This window comes from Chelmon rostratus, chromosome 8 (assembly GCF_017976325.1).
Source record: "Chelmon rostratus isolate fCheRos1 chromosome 8, fCheRos1.pri, whole genome shotgun sequence".
NCBI classification, from domain to species: Eukaryota; Metazoa; Chordata; class Actinopteri; order Chaetodontiformes; family Chaetodontidae; genus Chelmon; species Chelmon rostratus.
This window is the reverse complement of record NC_055665.1, coordinates 8,640,890-8,664,025: the sequence shown is the minus strand read 5'-3', so window position 1 is coordinate 8,664,025 and position 23,136 is coordinate 8,640,890. Positions and strand designations below refer to the sequence as shown.

At 42.8% G+C, this 23,136-nt stretch overlaps 1 protein-coding gene across 1 annotated transcript in view; it reads left to right on the top strand.

Moving 5' to 3' along the window:
* Positions 1–22,005: 22,005 nt before the first annotated feature.
* LOC121611046 (glutamate receptor ionotropic, kainate 3) overlaps positions 22,006–23,136 on the top strand; it is a 90,950-nt gene continuing 89,819 nt past the window's right edge. Inside the window, exon 1 of the mRNA XM_041943411.1 lies at positions 22,006–22,120. Coding sequence (XP_041799345.1) covers positions 22,006–22,120 — 115 coding nt within the window. The remainder of the gene's footprint in view (positions 22,121–23,136) is intronic.

Sequence of the window (23,136 nt, the reverse complement as noted above, 5' to 3'; positions counted from 1 at the left end):
GCTACTACAAACAGCGAATTGAAAAGAACGTTGGACCAGAGAATGAAAAGAACGCCAGCGCCGGCTTCCCTGGATTTCTCCCTCTCCGTCCTGCATGGCTGTAAGAAGAGATAATAATTACTGCTGAGGGGGTTGGCAAGTTCACCTTAAAAGTTCCCCTGCACCAAAGGAGTCAATTTCTTCTCCCCTGCTTTAATAATAATGCATTTGTGGACTTGTCTGTGGCTTTCCATGACTCAATAAAAAATAGATGAATAAATAATAAGCTCAATTGAAAGCACTTGGTAGACATTCATGCTCCAGCTTCTTCTCCCTTACACAGAAACCTCCCTATTCCCTGCTCACATGCATTATTCATGCGTTTAGGAATGCAAGTGTGTGGTTGGAAGCCTGAATGATGATAGGGAATTGTACACACAAATAAATCACAACAGGTATACAGAAAGCACACTATTTTCTTAGATTTCGGGGCTTTATCTGTTTAATCTTATCATTACGACCTTTTGAAAATCCGGAGTCAAAAACAGTACACATGCGGTATGGTGCATGATAACATCTAGCGTAGAAGCAGTGCTTGTACTTACAATACAGATCTTCACCAGCACTTAACAGAAAGCTGGGAAATGGTAGCATATTATCTCAAGGAAAAATGAAGGTGGAAAGAGGCAATCACATTAGTGGCGAAGGTGGACTAACTAAAAGATCAAAACTCATTTGAGGCCGGTTAATAGCCACCTACCCAACTGTATAATGTACCACAAAGAAGTACAAGGTCTGGTTCAAGCCTGGTGTGTCAGAGGCTGTGCAATTAACCTCCGTGAATGAGTGTTTACTAAGAAGGGATGAATGGGTTTTGTGTGTGTGTGTGTGCGGGTGTGTGCATTTTTCTCAGCACTTGTTTTTCATGTGCGCATGTGTGAGTCTATCTCTCAGGCAATGGGACCTTGGACAGCAGAGTAATTGATTCAGAGAATCTTCAAATCAATTCTTGGACAGCTGGGGCCAAGGAGATTAGAAGTGAAGCACAGGCGGCCCAGAGTGCAGTCAGACAGGCCCCAGAGCAAACAGTAATCTCAGGATTATAGACCTGGGGGAGATGTACCTGTTTTCTCTCATTTCGTTCCCTCTTGCTCTCCCAGCAGTGACAGTCTATATTCACCGCTAACCGCTTTCCCCTAAAAGGCTGCACTCCCTTCTTCCATCTGTAGGGCTTCACAATAAAAAGGTGGCTAAAAGCTCGCGCTGACGTCGAAGGTAAGATTTCAATTTGAGTATGTGAACACAAGGCGATTGGGGGTGGATGCAGACTGGCTGATATACATTGCCAGATGACTTTTGACCTTTCTATTCTCTGCATTTTCCTCAGATGGAGCTCATTGCAAAAGTAGCCAAGTCAGAGGCAAGTGGAGATTATCTGGCCCTGTGGCCCAAAGGAACCACTTAACCTAATGAAGTAAATAAGGTAATGCGTTCAAAGGTCATTTGTATAATTGTTTTGGTCGGACTGAGCGCAGACGAATGATGCAGACCTTTGTCCCGTGGCTGAAATATATCTCACTGCTCCTTCCAATTGATTGGATTAAATCACAAGAGTAAATCTGTCAGCTTAATGGTGGAAAAATTGGCCTTAGAAAGAGGTAAAGAGGAGTAATTTTAAAAAGAGCTCGAGAACAGACAGCACCACAGGCTGCAGCTGACACAAAATAAACCCTTATAACTTGCTCTATGTGTCATATTTACTGTTTGACTTCTGGCTGCTTTTGTAATTCTGCCTCTGAGCAGCCATGAGAAATACAGTATAGAAACCCCTAATTAACTGGAGCTCGCAAGGTCCTCTGAATGCATCTTTGCGTTCACAAAATATGTGTTAATATGAGAGGGAAAGAAAACCCAAATCCATTATGCCATCTGCAGTATTTTCCAAAACTTTAATTGTTTCTCAGGGGATTTTAATGAACAATGCCACAGCTGAAGATAACGTGGTGGGGCAGCGCACACTCACCAATCACTCACGCAAGGTATTCTCAGACTGAAATGAAACAGCCATGCGTTTTTTCCCCTCATTACCAAGTTTAATATTCAGGGAATCCGCACTGTCTGAGCGAAAGTATTTAAAACTTTAGGTATTAAAAATGTTGCTTAATATCTCCGACAAATGAGGAGTAAATACACTTTGACAATGACTCACAGCGTATTTTGCTTATGACCATTTTAATAAGCTGTAGGACAACTGTTTACTTCCAAGACATGGGGGCAGCTCTGGAATAAAGAGATAACATGTTTGCAAAACAACAGAATGCACAGCGGTACAATTGAGCTGACACTACCAAATGAGCGGTTACCATAATGTCGTATACTCTTCTGGGAACAGTGAGTCACTCATGCTTGACTTATCAGTCTGTTCATCAAGCCACCTCATGTTACCCGTCCATTTGGCGCCACACCATCAAAAACAGCTTTTATTTTGACATGTTGGACATTAATTCTGAAAAGAGGCTTTGGAGATCTCTTGTCTTTACCAGCGCTGAAACGATTAGCTGATAAATCAAACAGTTGATCAGCAGGAAAAACAACAATCTAGTGACAGAATAATTCAATCATTTGCCGGTTTCAGCTTCTCAAATGAGAGGATTTTCTGTGTTTCTCTATTTTTCTATCAGTATTAAGTGAGTATCTTGATTTTTGACTCTTCTTTGTTAGTAATTTGAAGTTGCCACCAGCTCTGGCACAACAGCCAAAAAAACTAATCCATCTGGTAACATTAGTGGCAGCCGCAATCTACATATATCTGAAACTGCCTTTTCTTTGAGAAATTTGAGATCAGACCCGGGGTCCTCGGAGTAGCTTCTGTGAAAAGCTCAAATTGAAAATGTTCTGTGTGAGGAGATTAGAAGAGGAACAATAGCTGGAGGACGGATATCTCAGTCAGCATATTCCTGCTGGAGGGAGTTCAAATGATGCCCTGTAACGGGATGAGACTTCTGTCAGCTGTGTGGTCACATTGATGAGAACGGTGGCTCACAAAACACTCCGTCAAGGGCTTGACAGGCTCTTAAGGTGATTACCGGCTGATTAGCATTACAGTAATCACGAGATGATTCCTGATATGGAGGCGACTGTTGCCCCGCAGTTCACCACCTCAGCAGAAGCCTCGTTTGTGGCCAGTGAGCGAGATGAAGCCGGGCAGATGAGAAATCCTCTGACCGTGTTCATTGCGGGACGGAACATGATGAACTCAACTTACTTCGAAGCACTGTCATAATGCATTCTGAAGCCTGTCCCTCAGGCTGACATTAGAGCCTACTGAATTACTGATCCTGGCTAATTTACTGTTGCTATGTTTATAAGCAGGAAGCAGATCTTTCAAAGCAATAGTTGTCATTGGTTTTACCTAAGATTGCTTCGCTCGGGGCTCTGTGAGGATGCGATGAGGCACAGTTGTGCTTTGAGCTAAATGCTATTGTTAGCATGATAACATGCTCAGAATGACAATGCTAAAAAACTGATGTTTAGCAGCTATGTTGACCATATTTGTGTGTTAGCATGATAATAAAGACTAAACACAAAGTACAGCTGAGGCTGATCATCCATCCAATTGTTTTCGTGACACATTTCTCAGTACCTAACAGTACCTAATAACCAAAGCCATTAGGATACATCCTCTAGGGACCATGAATGTGTGTACAACATTTTACGCCAATGCATCAAATAGTCATTGAGATATTATAGTTGTATAGTTGTGGTCCGTGCAACTGACCGGCACTGCCATCCCGAGAGCCACTTGACAATGCCCGACATGTCTGTGAGATCGAAACATTGCCCGGCTAAATTAAATTTGCTTGGAGCTTTCAGTGCAGTGTGCAGATCTTTTGTCTGTCTTTTGCATCCCTAGAGCCACGCCACTGGCATGGCTAAGAAAACAGATGATGTCTCACCTTTAACTCAGTGTAAGACTCAAGCAACAGAAAACTACATGCCTCACACACACACAGAGCATGACAATATATGCAAATCTCCTTGCAGATTGTACTGTTGGAATGGTAATATCCTGCAGTCTGAAGACAGCCAGGAGTCCTCGGATTGGCATTTTCCATTTGTGTGGTGGTGAAAGGGGGGAATCAAGAGATGATGGTGCAGTGGTAGAGTCTTTGAGGGGCATTTGCTTGGATTATTCCAGAAATCAGATGTAGAAAAAGCGGGGAAAGAAGGGCAGCAGGGGGTTGCGAGTGGGCACTGGTTGCAATGCACCACTGTGTCTGCGCAGTGATCCAAAACCGGGAGGGATCGGATCAGGAGGAGAAATTAGAAGAGCTCCTCGCAAAGCTTTCCACTGGGAGCCTGAGGTTTGACACAACCATGCGATTTTTATACTTGTCAGAATGCGTAGCAGATGCATGACATGTAAATCAAACTGGCAACGAAACACAGCCAGTGGGCAGTGAAGGCAAGTGAGGTCTGGAGTTACCCTAAAATATCTGAAAGTGTTATCAGGGAATAGATTTTGAATGAGTGTGCCATTGTGGCTGCTGGAGGAGCTCTATTACTCTCCACAAGAAAAAAAAACTGTCGGGGGGTTGAAATTCCTGCCTCACTTCTCTAACATTGCCAGTGGCAGTGAAAAAATCAATAACTCCAAAATAAGACTGCTGTTCCTCCAAATCCTCTATTATTACTCCCACGTCACCAATAACTACTGCAATCACTGTCCTTAGCCACACTGCCTCGGATAATCTGATATACTGTCCAAAATAACCCACAACTGCACATGTACTCTTTTTAGACCCAGGGAGGAGTTCACTCAGGGAAAACAGTGTTATCTACAGTACACTACTCATTCACTTCCCTGGGAACATGCTGAAACACAAACAGAGCAAAAGTACAGTAAATCTTGTAAATCTGATTGCTGCTGAGTGTTCTCTGGCTGACATTCGCCGTCTTTAATCAGGGTCCTGGAGCAGAGCGACCGCTTGGCCCCGGCTGGAGCTGTTTCAGTCACATCACATTGTGCAGGAGTGTGGCGGCCCCGGTTTTCACCATGCATATGCTCGCTGGCAGAACCTCCACAGCGGAAATCTGCGAGGATTTCTGCTGGAGCCGAGAAGTGGAAGCAGTTCAAACAATGTGGACAAAAACTGCTCTGCGCCCTCTCATGCTCATCATAACTCCATCTCCCAGCTATAATGTATACCGTGAAAGAACTCTAAGATATGATAGCAAATTCAGTGCATCATTTTGTGCCAGTCTTTTAACTTTTTTTTCCTCGTCCGCGTTCTCCCAACCTCCTGTCTGCAGCGCTGTTTTTATACAGCATGTATCCCAGAATGACTTTCTACATGGCCAGACAAGACACCTGAACTTTTATTCAGTCGGTGTGGTTGAAAAGAGTGATAGCAAAACAGCAAAAGTAATAAAGTGAAAATGTTTCAGGTCACAACAAGGTGAGTTGCACCCATTACTCAAAGACCTGCCCTTCATCTGTAATGGATTTCTTCCTGAATAATTGCTGAACATGGAGCAACAAGGTACATCTAGAAAGAGACCCTTGCTCGCCAACAACAAAACCTGATGTTTACATTTCTGTTTTTTTTTTTTTTTTATTATCCAACTCCAATGTAGCTGCACTCAGTGTGATGTCACATGGTCCATGGTTGACCAGTTAGCCACAACCAGGCAAGAAAAGTGACACAAATAGCATGACTGATACACTAAAAGGATTTTTAGATGGATTTTATTTGGAAAAAAAGATCAAATATACTTGATTAACGAGAAAATGATTTGTTCATTTGATACTGCCCCCTTTGTTCTGGAAATATGCCTTGTTTGTTTGACAAATCCTCTCAGAAATACGCATGCCTGTGAGATCTGAACGCTCCTCGCCACATTTGATTTCAGGAGTTCCTTATGCATTCATGCAGCCCCTTTTCCAATTTTCAGGACAGGGAGCACATTAGCGTGATTAGCAGGTGGCCCCAAATGTTGATTAATGTGATTTGATACAGGGAGACAATCCTGCCTGACGCCTAATATTTAGCTGATCCAAAAGACAATGGACATTAATTATCGTCGCTGCTAATGCTTCTGGCATGAAATGTTCTCATTACCTTATTCCCATCTAATTTAACACCAGGAAAGGCAGAGAGAGGGGGACAGATTTAGTGAGCATGAGAAAATATTATTAGATAGATAGATAGATAGATAGATAGATAGATAGATAGATAGATAGATAGATAGATAGATAGATAGATTGGCTGCAGTATTAGCTGTGTTAGCAATTTCTTCATGTTTTCTGGAAGCCCATCACATCAAACATGCTCCATTATAACTTCAACAAGGTAGAATTACTACACCTGCTGACTACAGGCACTCACTGAAATAACATTAGCTCTGTGACTTGGTTAAAAAAATCATCTTCTTAATGTTTCCAGCTGACTCTTATTAAAATCAAAACCCTGCAAGATAATCTTAATATTCGCTCAGAAAAGACTCAGTGCTTTAGCTATATGTACCAGGTAAAAAGACAAAAGTATCCTCTGTGTCGGATGAAACTTACAGACGACATTGAAATCAAGGAGCAGCATTGTTCTTGTATTCCAAGGTGGAGCTAGTTAGCCCTAGTATCCAAAGCTAGTAAATAGTAAAGAGCATTACCCTGATGCCCTAAGCTGATACAGTGCTACCTGGGAACGGTGTTACGCTCACTCTCATGCAGATGATGTGTCATTCACTGAGCGAGGAAGGTCACCTGTAACCCTACATACTGCATTGACCTGAATATAAGGGGATACTTTTTTTTCTGGGGAGCTTTGAAACAGCGAGGATCATCTTTTATGCAAGGACTGGACAAATACACGTTCACACGATCAAATATTCTTTTTGAATGGAGACAAAGTGCTGGTGTAACAACAGCTGCAACGGAGAATGCTGCATTATGGGTTGTTTGCAGCCTTGATATTACTATGCTCGCATCTGTTTTGCATAGACATTTTTTTAATATTAAGTCAGCCCGAAAAGTGTTTCGTTTGCCCATTTTAACCTACAGAGGAGAAACACACTGAATCATCCAGCAGCCGAGGATCATCACAGATGATGAGGAGCTCAAAAAGACAAAAATGCATCAGGGTTGTCTCATATACGGGCTGATACGGTAGTATATGGTGGTGTTAAAGGCTCATTTCTTTAACTTTTAGCTCTATTTTTGTTATTTTAAGGTGATACAAAAGGCACAAGCTCTTTGGATAGTGAGTCTTGGTAGAACTCCATCAACATGTGGACAAATCTGAAGCTTGACAGACCTCTGTGCCTCATTATGTCAGCAAAGCAAAGATTGGACAATCAGTGCTTGGGGGAGGGGTTTGATTAACTGCTGACTAACAAAACCTGGGTTTTTTTTCGTTTTTTTTTTTTGCTGATGAGGAGAGAAACTGATGGACATTTGTCCATTATGATATAAAACACTGACACTGAAAGGCTTCAGGTAACATTCTTTGCTGTCTTTGAACAGACTCATTGCTCAGACCTGGTGCTTACACAGCCTGCATTGAGATTCTTCACACCACACCGCTAAGAGAAATTTCAAACACTTGCACCATTTTTACTCTATGAAGGCTTCAATTTAGTGATCGAGGACATATTTTGAGCCTGTAACACAAGACCTTTTGTTCTGTTGAAGTGAGATAACCGATCCTTAGGCAGAGCTCAGAAACTGCCTCTCCTCAAGATGATAGAAGAGCTGCGCAATGCCTCCCTATCCAGCATTCAATGGGAAAACAATAAACAAGCCTGGGGGGGGGGGGGGACAGAGAGATTGATAGGCGTGCAGTTCTGATCACTCAACCAACAGAAGCTCACTTTACCGGTTCTGCGCTTTATGCACATTTGTGTTTATGAAATTGCGATCGATTGTTTCAATTACATGCACGGTTAGACCATGGCGTTGTCACAATTGATGTGCTACTCTGAGTCAACCTTTGTAAAAAATCATTCAAGTTGTAAGTGGTGTAAAAACTTCTTTTTCAGACTATTTTTTTTTTCCATTGCATCCCACTGCAGTCTGAAACTCTGCAGCAACACAACCTCTGCATTAGACTACGGTGGAAAATATGGAAACGTACCCGACAACAAAGCTTTAATCTTCGTCCGACTCTCATCTATGGACACAAGCTTTGGGTAGTGACCATGAGAAAAAGACCACGGGTGAGAAGAAGCTGAAATTAGGTTTCTCTGAAGGGTGGCCTGGCTCTTTCCCCATGTCAGAGAAACAAGTTCAGTGATCTGAAAAGACCTTTGAGTCAAACCACTATTTCTCCACATTGAAAGCAGCCACCTAATGTAGCACCTGGTAAAAAAGTATCAGTGGTCGGCCACCTCTTGTAAGAGGTGTTACTGGAGCTCATGACTCACCGGAGAGACTATATGTCATGGAACTAACAGTGTTCAGAACATGAACAACACAGGATCCTGAAGATGAAATCAGTGAATAACTAGCAGCATTGATTGGATGAGTTGCTTTTAGAGCTGGAGCTCTCCTTACTGGGGATTTAAAGCAGCATCGCGAGCTAAGCCATGATAAGACCGCTCATTGAGTCCCCAAAGGCCACAGAAACAGTCATGACGCTAATTTGTTGCAGATAGGTGGGTGTTGTGGGACAAACCTCATAAACATAAACAGTGCTTTCTGGCCACCTTGTTACAGAACAGAACAAACTGCCGACCCCGGTCTTAACATCCCAGTGTAATGGATGTAATGCAGCAGATTACTGATGGCAGTTTGGACCACCTCAGTATTTCTAGGAGTTATGGTGGAATTGAATGAATCTGCAACACAAAACACAATCTATGTCCAGTGGAAACTTTCAGTGTCAATGCAAGAAGCGGTTTTCCTTTACGTAGCACTCAGCACGTCATCGCTCAATGTTGTGGCTACAGGGTTGGCGATTGAACAGTGATCAAAATCTTTGAACTAAACCAAATAAAAGATTCAAAGTTTTTCTTCTACTTGGTATCCACTTTCTACCACAGGCCCAGATCATTGTTTTAGTTTTTTTTTAGTCTCGATCACTGTTTTTTGGACTTTTTTTATCCATTATATTTATTTCATTTTGTGTTATTTTTAACATTTTATTGTTTAACGGGTGCAATTCGTGCAAATTACGATTTATTGCAGTCTATTTTCATTTTTACTTTTTATTTGTGCTGTTTTCATCTTGCTCCATGAAGCACTTTGTGCTGCATATTTGTATGAAAATTAGAAATAAAGTCGGGTTGAGTTGCCATTGAAAACAGAAGACAGTTGACTTGGGGAAAGGCCCGACTGGGATGAACACCAAAAACAGATGTCCTGCTTTGGCTGTGGATGATTCAGATGTGATGATTCAAAGTGCGATATGCCTAATAAGTTTAAAGCCTCCTCTACGAGTGTTTTCCCAAATTCTGCTGTTGCCATTTTATCGCTCTCCACACAGTGGTTGATGGCATTTGAGTAAAGCAATGCCATCCCTTCTCAAATTAAGCTTGAAGAGACAAATGTTTAGTGTTGTGTCTCCCTACAGAGCTAAACTAAGTGCTGCTGCTTTCTGTGTGAGCGCACACTTAAATGTAATCATTGCACCCTCCAACATGGCCACACATCTTCAAACACTACCAACAGCAGGAAGACAAAGAGAATTTTAATTACACACAATAAAACCAATGCATTTTGTCGAGTTGCTCAGGTAACAGGTAATCTGCTGTTAATTGTCAACAAATATATAACACAGAACACAACATAATGCATAAGAAATACATACACATTTACATTTATCTCCCTTTTTTAAACCTTTATATATTTTCTGCTGTTGTGATGCTTTATGTGCAGCCCTTTGAGACATACTTGAGAGATATCAGGCTATAATAAACTGTGACTTGACTTGACTTACGCTAACCCAACATGACCTCACATAAAACGATGTATATCAGTGACAGCGGGACATATAACCCGGAATCTCTCAGACTGGCTTTGGGTGGTAATAATGAGAATGATGACTGTAACAGACTTTGGGTTAATGCATCGCTCGTTGAGCATTCTTTCATTTTTTTTGTCTGTTTTCTGTATGTACTTGTTGTTTTTAAGCCATTTTAAATAAACAAAATAATCAGCTTTTGTGCAGGACTTCTTGTTTCATTATTTAGTAGCTGGAGAGACCTTTGAGACTCTACGTGTAATTAAGGCCAATAAATTAAACTCGACTAGATGGGAAAGCCCTCCTGGGCCACCTTGATGTTCGGCATGCTGTGATCTCTCCCCTGCTGCCCTGTTTCTTTACATAGTTATAGTGCACAGACAAAAAAGTTAAACATCACATGCATCCCATGAGGAAAATAAAGTTGCTGCCAACTCATTTGTCCTTTCCCACAGCATACAACCCACCCTCCCTTGCCCCCTCCCTCCATTTACTGAGGTAGCGCTGAGGTGTTGATTGAAATTCCATTGACTGTACAGTACACAAATCCCTGGCCTCTAATCCCCATAATTCCACCATATTGTATTGTCATTAACCACTCACTGGCTGGTAAATACAAATCCTTTCACCTTTCGCTTTGCAGTCCATGGATAATTGCTGTATCCTTTCCTCAGAAGCGTTCCCATGGGGAGAACCGAGCTTCACACAGGAAACAGGCGCACTTGTGCTTGACACTGTAATACGGAGCTGCAGCATGCTGGAGCTTGCTTGGCAGCGCCTTGTACAGGTCTGCCATCGCTGACAGTGCAGACACAGTGGCTAATTAGACCTTTGCAACCTCCCACTGGTGAAACACTTAAACGTCTGGTCTTTGAGTTGAGGCTCCGATCTTTAAGGCTGCTCTCTGGTGGAGCCGCTGTTTGGTGCTCTGTGGTTATTTAACAAAATGCTCACTTGAAACTGAGGCTCCACCAGTCTGACAGTAGAGACATACAGCACATACAAATACAACATGGGGAAAGAAAAAAAAAATGATGGATTGTTAAATTAATGCTTGAGAAGGTGAAAAATGTGCTCACAACAAACCACTAGAGAAGTGGTTTAGAGTCTTCTTGTCAACAGCAATAAACCAGTTACTATGTCATTTCACAGGATATCAGCGATTGGGTAAGAAAAGGAATGAGCAACATCGTGCATCATCAACAAATTTACATTCTTGTCAGGTCACTCCCTCTTATTGACTATGCAAGTAAAGGAGGAGCACTCGGTTGAACTATTTCCCACAGGGCTTTCAGGGGATGTCGCCATGAACAATATAGGTTAATTAATTCTCATGAGACTTGTGCTGGTCTCTGATAGCTGTTCAGAGGGATTTATGTAACAGCAGAGCATAGATATGAGGACCAGATCTCCAGCAACAGGAGCATTAGCAGAAGCAACTCCTTTCATCTCCTGTCTAGATGACACAGAAATATTCTTAAATTCCATGTTCTTTACATCCTGCAGTAATTTGTCTGTAAGCTTATTGATCTGTTGTGGCAGGAAGGTTTGGAGCACATTCAGACAGCCTCCCTGAAATGAACAAATTATAGCTCAAATGCAGCTTTCAACCATCAGCGGCGCTTAAAAAAAAAGTGGTTTTGTCTTGAGTGACAACTCTGCGCTGTCAGTGTAATTGTAACGATGACTGAAGTAACCTGCTGTTTTCACACTGTCACGCTGTTTCTCTGACAAAGCGTCATATGGTGCTTTCAAGATGTGATTCACAATGCTGCAAGGGCATTATGAAAGTTGCATAAAAGTGTAATTAAATATGACTGTAATGCTGCGATTTTATTGGCCAAACTACGCATGTATTTGATGCATAAAGTACATCCTCGATTCCAAAAACATGGAGACGCTGTGAGAAACATAAATAATACAGAATGTGATAATTTGTTAATCCTTTATGACATGTATGCAATTGAAAACAGCAAAGAGACAGTATATTTAATGTTCTTCCTCATCAGCTTCATTGATTTTTATAAATATATGTTTTTTTCTGAATTTGATGCAGCAACACATTGCAAAGAAGTTGGGACAGGAGCAACAAAAGACTGGGAAAGTTGTGGAACGCTCCAAAAACACCTGTTTGGATCATTCCACAGGTAAACAGGTTGATTGGTAACACGTGATAGTATCATGATTGAGTATGAAAGGAGCATCCTGGAAAGGCTCAGCTGTTCACAAGCGAGCATGGAGCGAGGGTCACCACTTTGGGAACACATGATTACGTTGCTGGTAAACACAGTTTACCAGTTTGTTTGCAAATGATATTTACATGATTTCTAATCATTCTTTTTAAAAATGAATGAACTCAAACCTGATGCCTGTCCTATAGGTGTCCTCTGGCTGCAGGACTGCACTGCTATCAGTACATAAGCTTTTTAGTGATGCTGTAGCTTAGTTGTTTCTGATTTGCCTTCAGGTCAGTCGTCTTGCAGATTCAGATCCGTTTCACTCTCAACAGTCTTTCTAATAAAAGGCAATCCAAGTAAGGACTTCCACTGGAAATCGACTCCTGTATTTAAACCCTCTATAGTGATTTTTTTTCTGGTCATTGAAACCGATGGAGCTGATTTAACTCACCATCATCAACTCACTGGGGTGTTTGGATGGACGCTGTTTGGTTCCTCCTCTTGGTCTTGATTACAGTAAAGTCTAATATAACTGCTTTTCTCTCCTGTCATTCACCTTGTGGCCCCTTAGATTTCTCTTGCAAACCCCAAGCTGGGAAACGCTGGCTTGCACTATAGCTATAATGTACTTCATTAGAGGCAAACAGAGACAAGACATACAACATTAGTGATTATACAAAGGTCCATTAATTAACCATTGATCACATGTTAGCACTTTCCCATCATAGCTGCACAAGTACACTTTCAAACTAACACATAAAGCAGTGACATTTTCCACGTCGGCTTCAATGAGATCACCGTAACTCTGTAATGGATTTGGAATTACATTCCAGCCCTCCATTAAACAGAATCAACGTCAAACGATAACCACACTGATGTGTGGAAAATGATTTGAAGAAAGTGCTTTTGATGTTTTCAGCACCACGCAGATAACATCACATGCAGTGATCCGGCAGATAGAGTCTGAGTGAGACTGACTCCTGTAACTCAATATATGCAAATGTCAGCCAGGCAAGGTTCACTTGTAGCGATTATCCATGTACAAGATCTTTGATTAAGCCAGCACAGTGCAGTGTGCATTGATTGTAAAGAGCACGTTCCCAACGACCCCTGTCTCTCATTACAGTTTTTTTTAAAACCCAGTCTGTGATTACTTCAGCGAGTGCCGTGGTCATTTCTCCTCTGTGTTTATTGTATCCAGTCATAATCAGTCAAGCAATAAATAGGTGTTCCATACCTAAACACGTGCATGCCTTGTAACACTTAGATGTCGAATAAATCTTCTATGAGTGATGTTTTGATGGTAAGTGTAAAACAAACAACAAAAAAAAGCAATATTTCTAAACTTCTTATCGAAACCTCACTACACCTTCATTGTTTCATCGCCATCCTGTTATCTCAACAGATGTATCCCAAAGGTCTCTTTAATCCGCTCTGGAAAATTGGTCTCATATCACTCAGGATATTAAGAAATTCTGGAGGGAAGAAAGTGAGCGAATGGGAAACCTGTTGGTGCAACGCTGCACATTCTTGAGCTCATTCTTTGCATTATCCACCCTCGTGCGGATCTGATAAACCGGCGAAATAACTGAGCTCCTCTTGCAACATTTTTAATTGAGCAGAATCTGGCGTGTGCATGTTTCCCGACGTGAGCGGCGTAATAAAACTGATTCGAAAGAGGATAAATACAAACTTATGTGTATTCTTTAAATACCAATAAAATGTTGCTTTCTGCTTGCTCATCTGCAGTGTTTTCTTAAAAAAAATATATATATATAGATTTATGTTTTAGATCTTGACATGTTGGTCAAAGCCGGCTGTGAAGCAATCGCGCCTCGACATGTTCCTCGACTCGAGTGTGACAAGAGGGACTTGCCCAACACGAAACTGCGAGTGACATGCTGCTGGTCGGTGTGTGTGCTTCACTTCACACTCATCTGCTCCCACGATGATGGACAGCGCGCACACACATTCGTCTCCACGGGGAGGGATGTTCCAGGCATAGGCCGTACAAGACATAAATGATCCACGGTGCCCGAGGAATATGTTAGAGTGGGTTCATTCATTCATGTTGTCAGCGCTCAATCTCTGCTATTCTCTTTCTTCAAAAAAAAAAAGAAAAAAGAAAAAGGCTTCAGCTCCCCTGCTGCCTTTCAGCTTCTGTAAGCATTCCACGGCTTTGCTGCACATTATTTTTAAACTCCTTATCGTACATAACACAAAGGATAATCCCTGACTCACATCAACAAATACCATAGTGTGAGTTTATCTCGTAAGATTAATAAACATGTTTTTTTTTTCTTTATGATTTGGGGAAGCTGGTTCCTTGTACAACACCGGAGTGAATGTAATCGCTCAAGACTCCAGCAGAGACATTAATGCAGGAGAGCATGTGCACTTTGTAACATAATTAAAAGTTGTCGAGGGGTAGGGACTGCTGCAGGGTGCAATTACTCATAACTGCCAATGTGATAACATGAAAGTCTGCGGATCGCTGTATTGTGCACAAACGCAAACACGTTTCAAATTAGCGAGACGCTCGCTTTCACAGGTCGTCTGGGTGCGCGTGCTCGTGTGTCCGCTTGTTTCTGCACACGCATACGAAGGCGGCACCTAGGGGGGGGGGCACTCCTGTTTTTAGGCTGCGATCCTGCGTGACCCTCCTGACCCTCCCTCTCCTCTTTGACCAACTCCTGTGGCGTTGTCAACCAAGAATCAGAAACTCAAGGTCCCTCTCGCCACACACAAAAACACAGGAAATATATCGTGCTCGCTCTTGTTTCAAAATATTTGACAAGCGTATGTGTCTGCAGCATCAAAGTTAAACCAATGGCAAGCCCACGAGAGTATAATCGTGTACAAAAATCGCTGATTCTCAGAGCTCGCACGCTCTGCAAACACCTGTGCTTTCATGATATCCACTTTATGTTGCGGCAGATTTTTTAACGGGCCATTGATTTGGCCGACGCAAACGAAAACAAGGTGTAAATGCATTCTAAACCATTTATAATGCAGTTTTGAAGCCACTAAGCCTGTCTGGATTGGATGCTGCATATAATTAATTTCTCATTGTTTGTGTTAGACAGGGGTCATCGAGGTTAATTGAGTCTTACTTCAAAATTCTGGCTGGGAGCCACACGTGCAGTCTTTAATGTATATTCATTTTAATTAATATAAAGGGAGTATGCAGCCAGCCTCGCAAAGCCTAATGATGGGCAAACGCTGTGTAAACAACAACAAAGGCTGGCCCGGTTCAACTGCCTGCACAATTTTAGCTGACATAGCGTCTAATCGCGCTGAGCCTGTCACCGCCGCTCCCTTTTCGTCACTGATAGATAGGCTACTCGTGTGAACTGAGTGGAGAGTGAAGATAACCTCCGAAGCGAAGCCTTGTGGGGATTGGCTGCTGGAGTGTTCGCGAGGCATGTCATGATACCGGCCTCTCACTCCGCCTCCTTTGAAGCACTGAACGAACTCTCCGGAGATGGTAAACATACTTAAAGGATGCTTTCGCTGATGGCTGACCAATAGTTCTGCTCTAAAACCACCATAATTATGTTTTTATTTACACATATTCACATTATGCAACCTTGCAAACCCGATACTCTGCATGAAGCGCAGCACAGCCGTGAGTCCACCTCTCAGGAAGAAAATCTGCATGAGTTTGTTCCAGATGATAAAGAAACATATCAGCTCCGTGTGACATCAGTGTTTGATGCCTTTTTAATGTTGACCGAAGGGTTACAGTCATGCTTTAAATCATTTTTCCAGCAAAGCTACAAACTTCCTGCAACTCCAGCTTCTCAAATGTGGAGACTTGCAGCTTTACTTCGTCTTATATGATAGAAAGGTAAATATGATTGTGTTCTGGAGTGTCACCTTGGAGTTTTTCAGGTGTAAATGTGTAAAACCTTATAAATACATGCAAATGTCACGTTCAGCTGCTACATACCGCCGGATGAAGCAAGAGCTCAAACAAACCAAAAAAAGAAAACCAACACATCCAAGGCATGACAACAGCTATGCAAATAATATGACCTCAGCGCGGGAGAACGACAGCGTCCTGGTCGCGACTGCGTTCTGATGACAGCCTGAGTGTAGGTCAGGACCAGCGATGCACACGGTGCACGCAGGGTCAAGAACAATCAGAGAGTTTTGCGAGAAAATTAATCACTCCTTGATTGCACTCCATAGGTTCTCCAACAGAAGCGTTCAAGTGAGACTGTAATCCGCCAGCTTGTCTGCTTGACCTTAAAGGTTTGCTTGGACGTGAAGGACCCGTCACTCGAGAGCTGAGCGACGTTGGATTTGGTTGTGGCGGCAGCGATGTTCTCGATTTGACAGGCTCACGTTAGCATCTTTGGAATCATCGTGTTTTTTTTTTTTTTCACTCCAAATATAGAAGTGTTGATTTAAAGGTCACAAACTGTGGCTTGGATTTTTTTTTCTTTATTCATGCAGACAAACTGCTTCATAATGTCAAGCTGGCATTCAGTAGTTACTGAAGGTAGACGGTGGGAATGACGAGGGCCATAACTCTAATAATTCAATTGATGAATCAGGTTGGTCGGGAATCTATTATTACCCTGCACCTTTCTCATCTATAACCAGTGGCTGAACCCCGCTAGCAGTCATTTCCCATCTCACAGACTGTCTGGATGACTGATCAGGGTTGTGATTGTCTACCCTCTCCCCAACATACCGCCGCCACATACGTCAGCAGCAGCACATACATCTTGAGCAGTCTCTAACTCCGAGCCACGGCAGCATAGAGCCCCAGTAAACGTTGCAATCAGCGCCGGAATTGGGCCAATTCCTCATAACCTTGTCTGCACATGGCACCTCGCCTTGAATCATAAGAGCGCAGGGGCTGTAGCGAGTGTTCAATCTGTCAGCAAAGCAGCTATGTTGCCCCAGTGCAGCTGAAGAGGGTAAATCGACATTTAATTATCTGTGTCTAACCACAAACGCTGCATGGGCGTTGTAGACCTGACGTAATGGAGTCGCCACAAACCCTGTCATGGCAGCTATGTGTACAACCAGCAGCTATATGACGCTGCAGCTTGTTTCATGAGGTGTGAGGCATTCTGTGCTCTGCCTGACAGCGGACAGGTATTCTGAGCAGCTTTGAGAAATGTTTTAATGCGATGAAGACACAGGGGCCTAAACGAAAGAGCAAAATATAAAATAAGACATCTCAAGTGTCCTTTATTCGGCTCACAATGCATTTTTTTTTATCCCGAACATCAAGCTTCTCTACCTCCAAACCCATTTTTGATTTCTCACTCTTTTCTCTTCTAAGAAATCAATGCAAGTCCCTCATAGTTTGAAAAGTTGACTCTGTGGCCTTTTGATGAAACAATCATCTGTTCCCTTAACAAAGCTAAAGCTCCGCCATCAAAAAAGTGAACCCCATCAGAAAGGCTTGAAAAAGGGCTTCTAATTTATAACCACAGACTGAGACTCAGAGATGGGTTCCTATTGACCCATTGTTGAGGGGAGACGTTCGATCTTCGGCATTATATTCAGTCTGGTGGCAGAGTTCTTTATGTTTCTCTTGAAGAGAAAAGCAAAATCAATGGTGAAAATGTTTCACATGATTCATTTTTAAGGCTCAATCGAAGCGCCGCAATTTTTCCAAATAATTATGAACAATCTTACATCTTGGATTGCACATCTTCTCCAGCCAATCAGAGGTGTGTAAGCAAGTCGTGAAAGGCGCCGTGTGGAAATTGATTGTCCTCTTTCTCCTCTCTCACAATCCTCAAAAAAATAAATAAATAAAAAAATGCACTGATCAATCCCGTCAACTAAGTACACAGCTTGTCAGTGTCTCCAGCTCCGCAGTGGAGGCTTCGTTTTTTTTTTTTTGTTGGAGCTATTAGTTATGACCAACTTGCCAGACGAGGCATTGATCACTGACCGGCTGTAAATGCAACAGCAATCATTTCACGGGGGAAAAGAATGGCTGATGGTGCTGCTGTAAATGTGCGACCTGCTTAAAAAGTGAATTACTTTTTAATTTACTCAAGTAGAGACTCAGTTATTTCAGCAGCGATTTGATGCTGTTAACAATAGACCTCTGCCTCTGTCCTTCTGTGGGTCTTTCTGCTTCAGCTAGGCCTTGCAGAGCCACATCAGCGGCATATGAAGAAGATTTTACAACCATTACTACCATGCTTTTTTTTTTTTTTTTTTTTTCAATGGGAAAGCTATTCGAACGTATCCTGGAAGAAGTGTGTGGCCTGTTTCGTTCAGATGAAAGTGATGCTGCAGTTGTTTTTCTGAGCTGAATTTTGATTCATGTTGCGCAGCTGGTGACTGACATCAGTTCAAAATTTGAGTGTCAGTGTGCAAACACGCCTACTTTTGCTGTTGAATAAGAACAAAAAGATTCTGTCTTTTTATTTCAGACAGTGGTGGAAAGTACCTAAGTACATTTACTCAAGTGTTGTGCTGTGTAGGCGCAGAATTCAAGGTACCATTTGATGCTCCTCTTAACCTGCATGACAATTCTGAAAGAAATACAAAGAAATACTATAAGACTTACTCACAGCTGGAGTTAATGCTTACATTTCAGATTGACTTCAGGTTTTTACATTCAAAACACTGGATACGCTTAAAGAAACACAAAAATGCATTGTTACATATTAAATATGTGTCCCCAGTCTTTTGGCCTCTTCCATTCTCATCGAATTTTGGTTGTATATTTTTTTCCGGCAATATGTTTTTTTTAATTCTATTGCGGCAATATATATTTTTCTTTTATATTTTTTTATAGCTGTTGTATAAAATGTACATATATATAGTCAACTTTTATTTTGTATTTTTCTATTCTGTTGTTATTCCTACTGCTATTGTCTGCTGCACTGTAACACTCCAATTTCCCCGGCTGGGGATGAATAAAGTCTTATCTTATCTTATCTTACATGGGGGACTGTTTCAGAAGTCTGTGAGCTGTTATCAATTCCAACAAAGAGACATTTCTCCTCTAAACTTGTCAAATAGTTTAATTTAAATAACCGCTTGAGGCTCAAAGAGGTCAAATTTTCCAATATTTAAAAAAAGCAAAAGACTGAAAAGGAAGAATTTAAATTTGTGCAGCAGAACCATCCTCGCCCATTAATCGCCTCACGACCAGTCAGATTTATCTTGTGACCCTTTGGAGGGGGCTGACCCCTCGGCTGGTAACCTCTGAACTAAACTGCTGTTATTAAAGTAGTTAAAACTAGCTCCACCTTGAGCAGGTACAATAATAATCTAACCATGTATTATGTAATAAAATAACACTCATATGGCGTATTTTTCTGCAGAATGAGTCAGTTTACTGATGGTTGATGATTATACTTATGTATGTTTTTGAATGCAGGACTTTCACTTTTAATTTGATGATTTAACATTGTTTTATTAGTACTTCCTCCTGACTGAAGGGTCTGAATACTTCTTCCAGATTTCAGACTGTAGGTACATGACATGTTGATGACGTGACACAAACGCTGCTCTGGTCTCTTCTAATAACCGTCCTGGCTCCACTTCCTGCCGCTGCCAAAGTGCATCTCTGCTGTTTCTTGTAATGGCGGGAGACATCGTAACATATGGCACTTCTTACAATGACAAAGAGTGAACGGGAGGCGAAGCTGATGGCTGCATGGCGACTGAATGCCAGCTGCTGTAAGAAACACAAACAATTAAAATCCAGTTTGCTGTAGCAGCGACTCAAAATGTAGAAACTTAACTGAGACACTACATCTTGTGCTTCACATTTCCTCCCTTCGTGTCACAGTGGGGAACTCTTCCTGCTCCGGGGCCTGACTCCCTCCAGTTATCAGCCCAGGTGATTGAGAGCACAGACCGCCATCTCTCTATAGAGGGCACCCACAGACCCAGAATGTCTTGTTTGCTAGAGCTGTGTACATTTTGTATTTGAAAGAGCAGCAAGTCAATGAATCTCGATAATGCGAGAGCCGGGCCACATAACTCACGTTGATAGTCCTTACATTGTGCCAAGAGGCGATAAATCTGCTCTGGGAGACATGAATATGCAGTGGCAGTCAGTCTGGCTTGTTCTTGCTCGCATGCCCCCTGATGCACAGTTTATTCCTCTCCCCCATTCTAAACAGAAAAATAAAACCAATGAGCCGCTGCGGTATCTCATCAACGGTGTTCTATTAAGCACAAAGAAAAGTAGCAGTGCATTTTTCAGAATATGCTTAAAAATTGCGAATCATTAATGTAAAACAAAAATATTACAATTTGTGGTGTTGGCTTAGGAATATAAAATCGAACGTGCCACTACTCTTATTATTATTTGTGATATCTATCTATCTATCTATCTATCTATCTATCTATCTATCTATCTGCATACTAGAAATGTTTCAAAGAGTTACAAATGATCCCAGAGGCTGCAGCTTTCATCTTTCCAAAGTTAATTTCAGCCTTTTGATGATGCCACAAGTTTCAGTTGTGGGTTTAAGGCCAAATGCATGAAATCTGTACCATAAACAGGTGATCCGATACCTCCAGCCTGTGCTGTGCCTCCTCCACTGCAGTGGTGAGAGAGAGCCACGAGCAGCACTCCCTCCATGTGATTGTATGTGTAACCTGCAGCTTGTATTTGACGGCTCTTGGTAAAGGCGTGAAAAATGAACAGCCAGATTCCAGGCAGCGAGCAGTTACGGGGGGTTTAATGTACTCATTGACACAGACGGAATGTCTCAAATAACAGCGATAAGAAGTCTGCTTTGTCAATGGCCCAATCCTCAGCTGACACTTATTTCCCTCGTGCAAATAATTCATCCCATTCACAACATTGTAGGCAGCCGGGGGGGTGGGGGGCTTGCCATCTTTTTCTGCTTGAGGCAAAGAAAAAAATTGCAAATTTCCATCGCAGCGCAGTAAATCAGAAAGAAATCTGCATCTGTAACACCGCTGAGGACACAAAAAACGCAAAAATCGTGATACAAAATGTTATGAAATTAACGGACAACATAATGCACGTGTGTGTGCCACAGCAGCGGGAAAAGTGGAGAACCAGGTCATTACTCGGATCCCTCTCACCTGCATAAAATACTTCTTGGACATAGTTGACAAGTATGCGTAACGACGCGTGCCTCTAGTGGCACCGTGGAAGGAGGGTCGTCAGACGCACGCAGATGCGCGGCTTTCCATCCAGAGCAAACTAGGAGATTTTTTAAATGAACACTGTCTGACAAAGAGGCTTTTTTTGGGGACAGATTTGGACGTTCTTCAACAACCAGCCTCGTGCCATCGCCGTGCGCAACTGGAGAGGAGCGTCGCGGAGCGGCTTTTCCACCTTCACAAAGTATCTCAGTGCCATTTGAACAGTTTTCACGACCGGAACGAGGGGCTGGAGTGGTTCAACTGCAATAAGCATTTTCTGAATGTCTCAAGTGCGCCTTTCCTCTGCACCCATCGCGCAACGCGTTTCTCTGTGTGTCTTACGGGCGACAGGATCGTTCGAGGCGACCCAAAGTTCCGCAGGCGCAGTTCTCCTCCTCCACAGCGGTGCGGGAGTCAGGCTCGGCTGTTGCCGTGGTGCTTGCCAGTAGACAGATAGCATCGGCGGTAGGAGGGGATACAGAGACTCCTGCAGGCTAATTGTAGCAGCCTGCGTTCGCAGGTGTATCACCGATCCGCCTGTGAGGGACTGGGGGGCTTCATCCTGATCGAGCGGCGCTCAGACTTGTGAGTAACAAATAAAATAAAATAAACAAGAGAGAAAAACCCGGAGAGAATGTTGCACCAACTACAATGAGCGCAAATTTGTCGCAGACGCCAAAATCCATATATGCTCCGCCGAATCCAGTTTTGATGAGCAATTCTGAGCCGTCTTTGGAATTTTAAAAAGTGGATCCCGCGACTTTACAACCATGCGAAACACTTGGCTGTCTCCCCGGAGTGCGATTTGGGAATACTGGACATCGCTGATTGCGTGTCTCTTTTGGATTCACTACTCTTACGGGATGCCTCATGTTATTCGAATAGGTAAGTTGCCCACATTTCCATTTACATTCACGCACGCACGCACACACGTTTGTATCATAACCTTGAAAGTTGCTCCAGCATCCCGCGCGTTCCCAGCGGCAGCCGCGAGTTTTGGGGGTAAATGAGCAGTCCCTTTCATTTTCGCCTCATCCGGGCGGTGTGTGAATGTGACTTAAACGAGGGGCAAAGCGGCGGGCGACAAGAGCGCCGTGCATTATCGCAGACGATTGCCTGTAAAATTGAGGATGCCTCCTCCACTCAGAGAGCGCGCAATGAAATACTGCGGGTCAGCGTGACCTCCATGCACTCTGCTTTGTCTGTTCCATTTTCTGCAGCCGGCATGTTGAGTCACCAGCTGAATTCAGGCTCGCTGCCATGCCTTCTGGGAGGAAGTTTGAGCTTTTAAGGACGGTCTGTTCAATTAAAAGCAACAGCATCGAATTAAGAGGCAGAAAGTTTCAACGCAATGCTCCACTTTGTCCAGGGGATGTAAGCTCATGTTATCACGGCAAGCAGAGCAAAGCGCACACACGCAGCCTGCTCAAAGTTGCCTTCCTCCTCGCCTTCCACATATGTGAGACGCAAAAAGCAGGAGCGGCGTTCGTGCCGCCTTGTTCCAACCTCTGCGACGTGAGAATTGTCATTCCGGGGGGGGGGGGGGGGGTGCTGGCGATGCGATGAAACATTTTGCGCCGCCAAGAGACAGGAGCAGAATGAAGATCAATAAGGTTTTTGTCATGAGGCAAATCGTTTTTGACATTTGGCGGAGTGCCATGCAGGACAATTGCTCAAAATGGCACTGGCCCCACATTAACATACCTACAACGGCCGGAGTGCAGGCGGGGAGCGAGAGCGTCTTAATGGCACAGAGCTTTTTGTCTTCTCGGTCTAAATGATGGCTGAAAGTGGATGAATGGTAGAAAATTGCATGTTCTATATGCTGCAGCCGTCTAACAGAGGCAAATGGCCATTCCCCAAAACCAGGTGTCTCCTGGAGGACATATCTGCAAATCCCC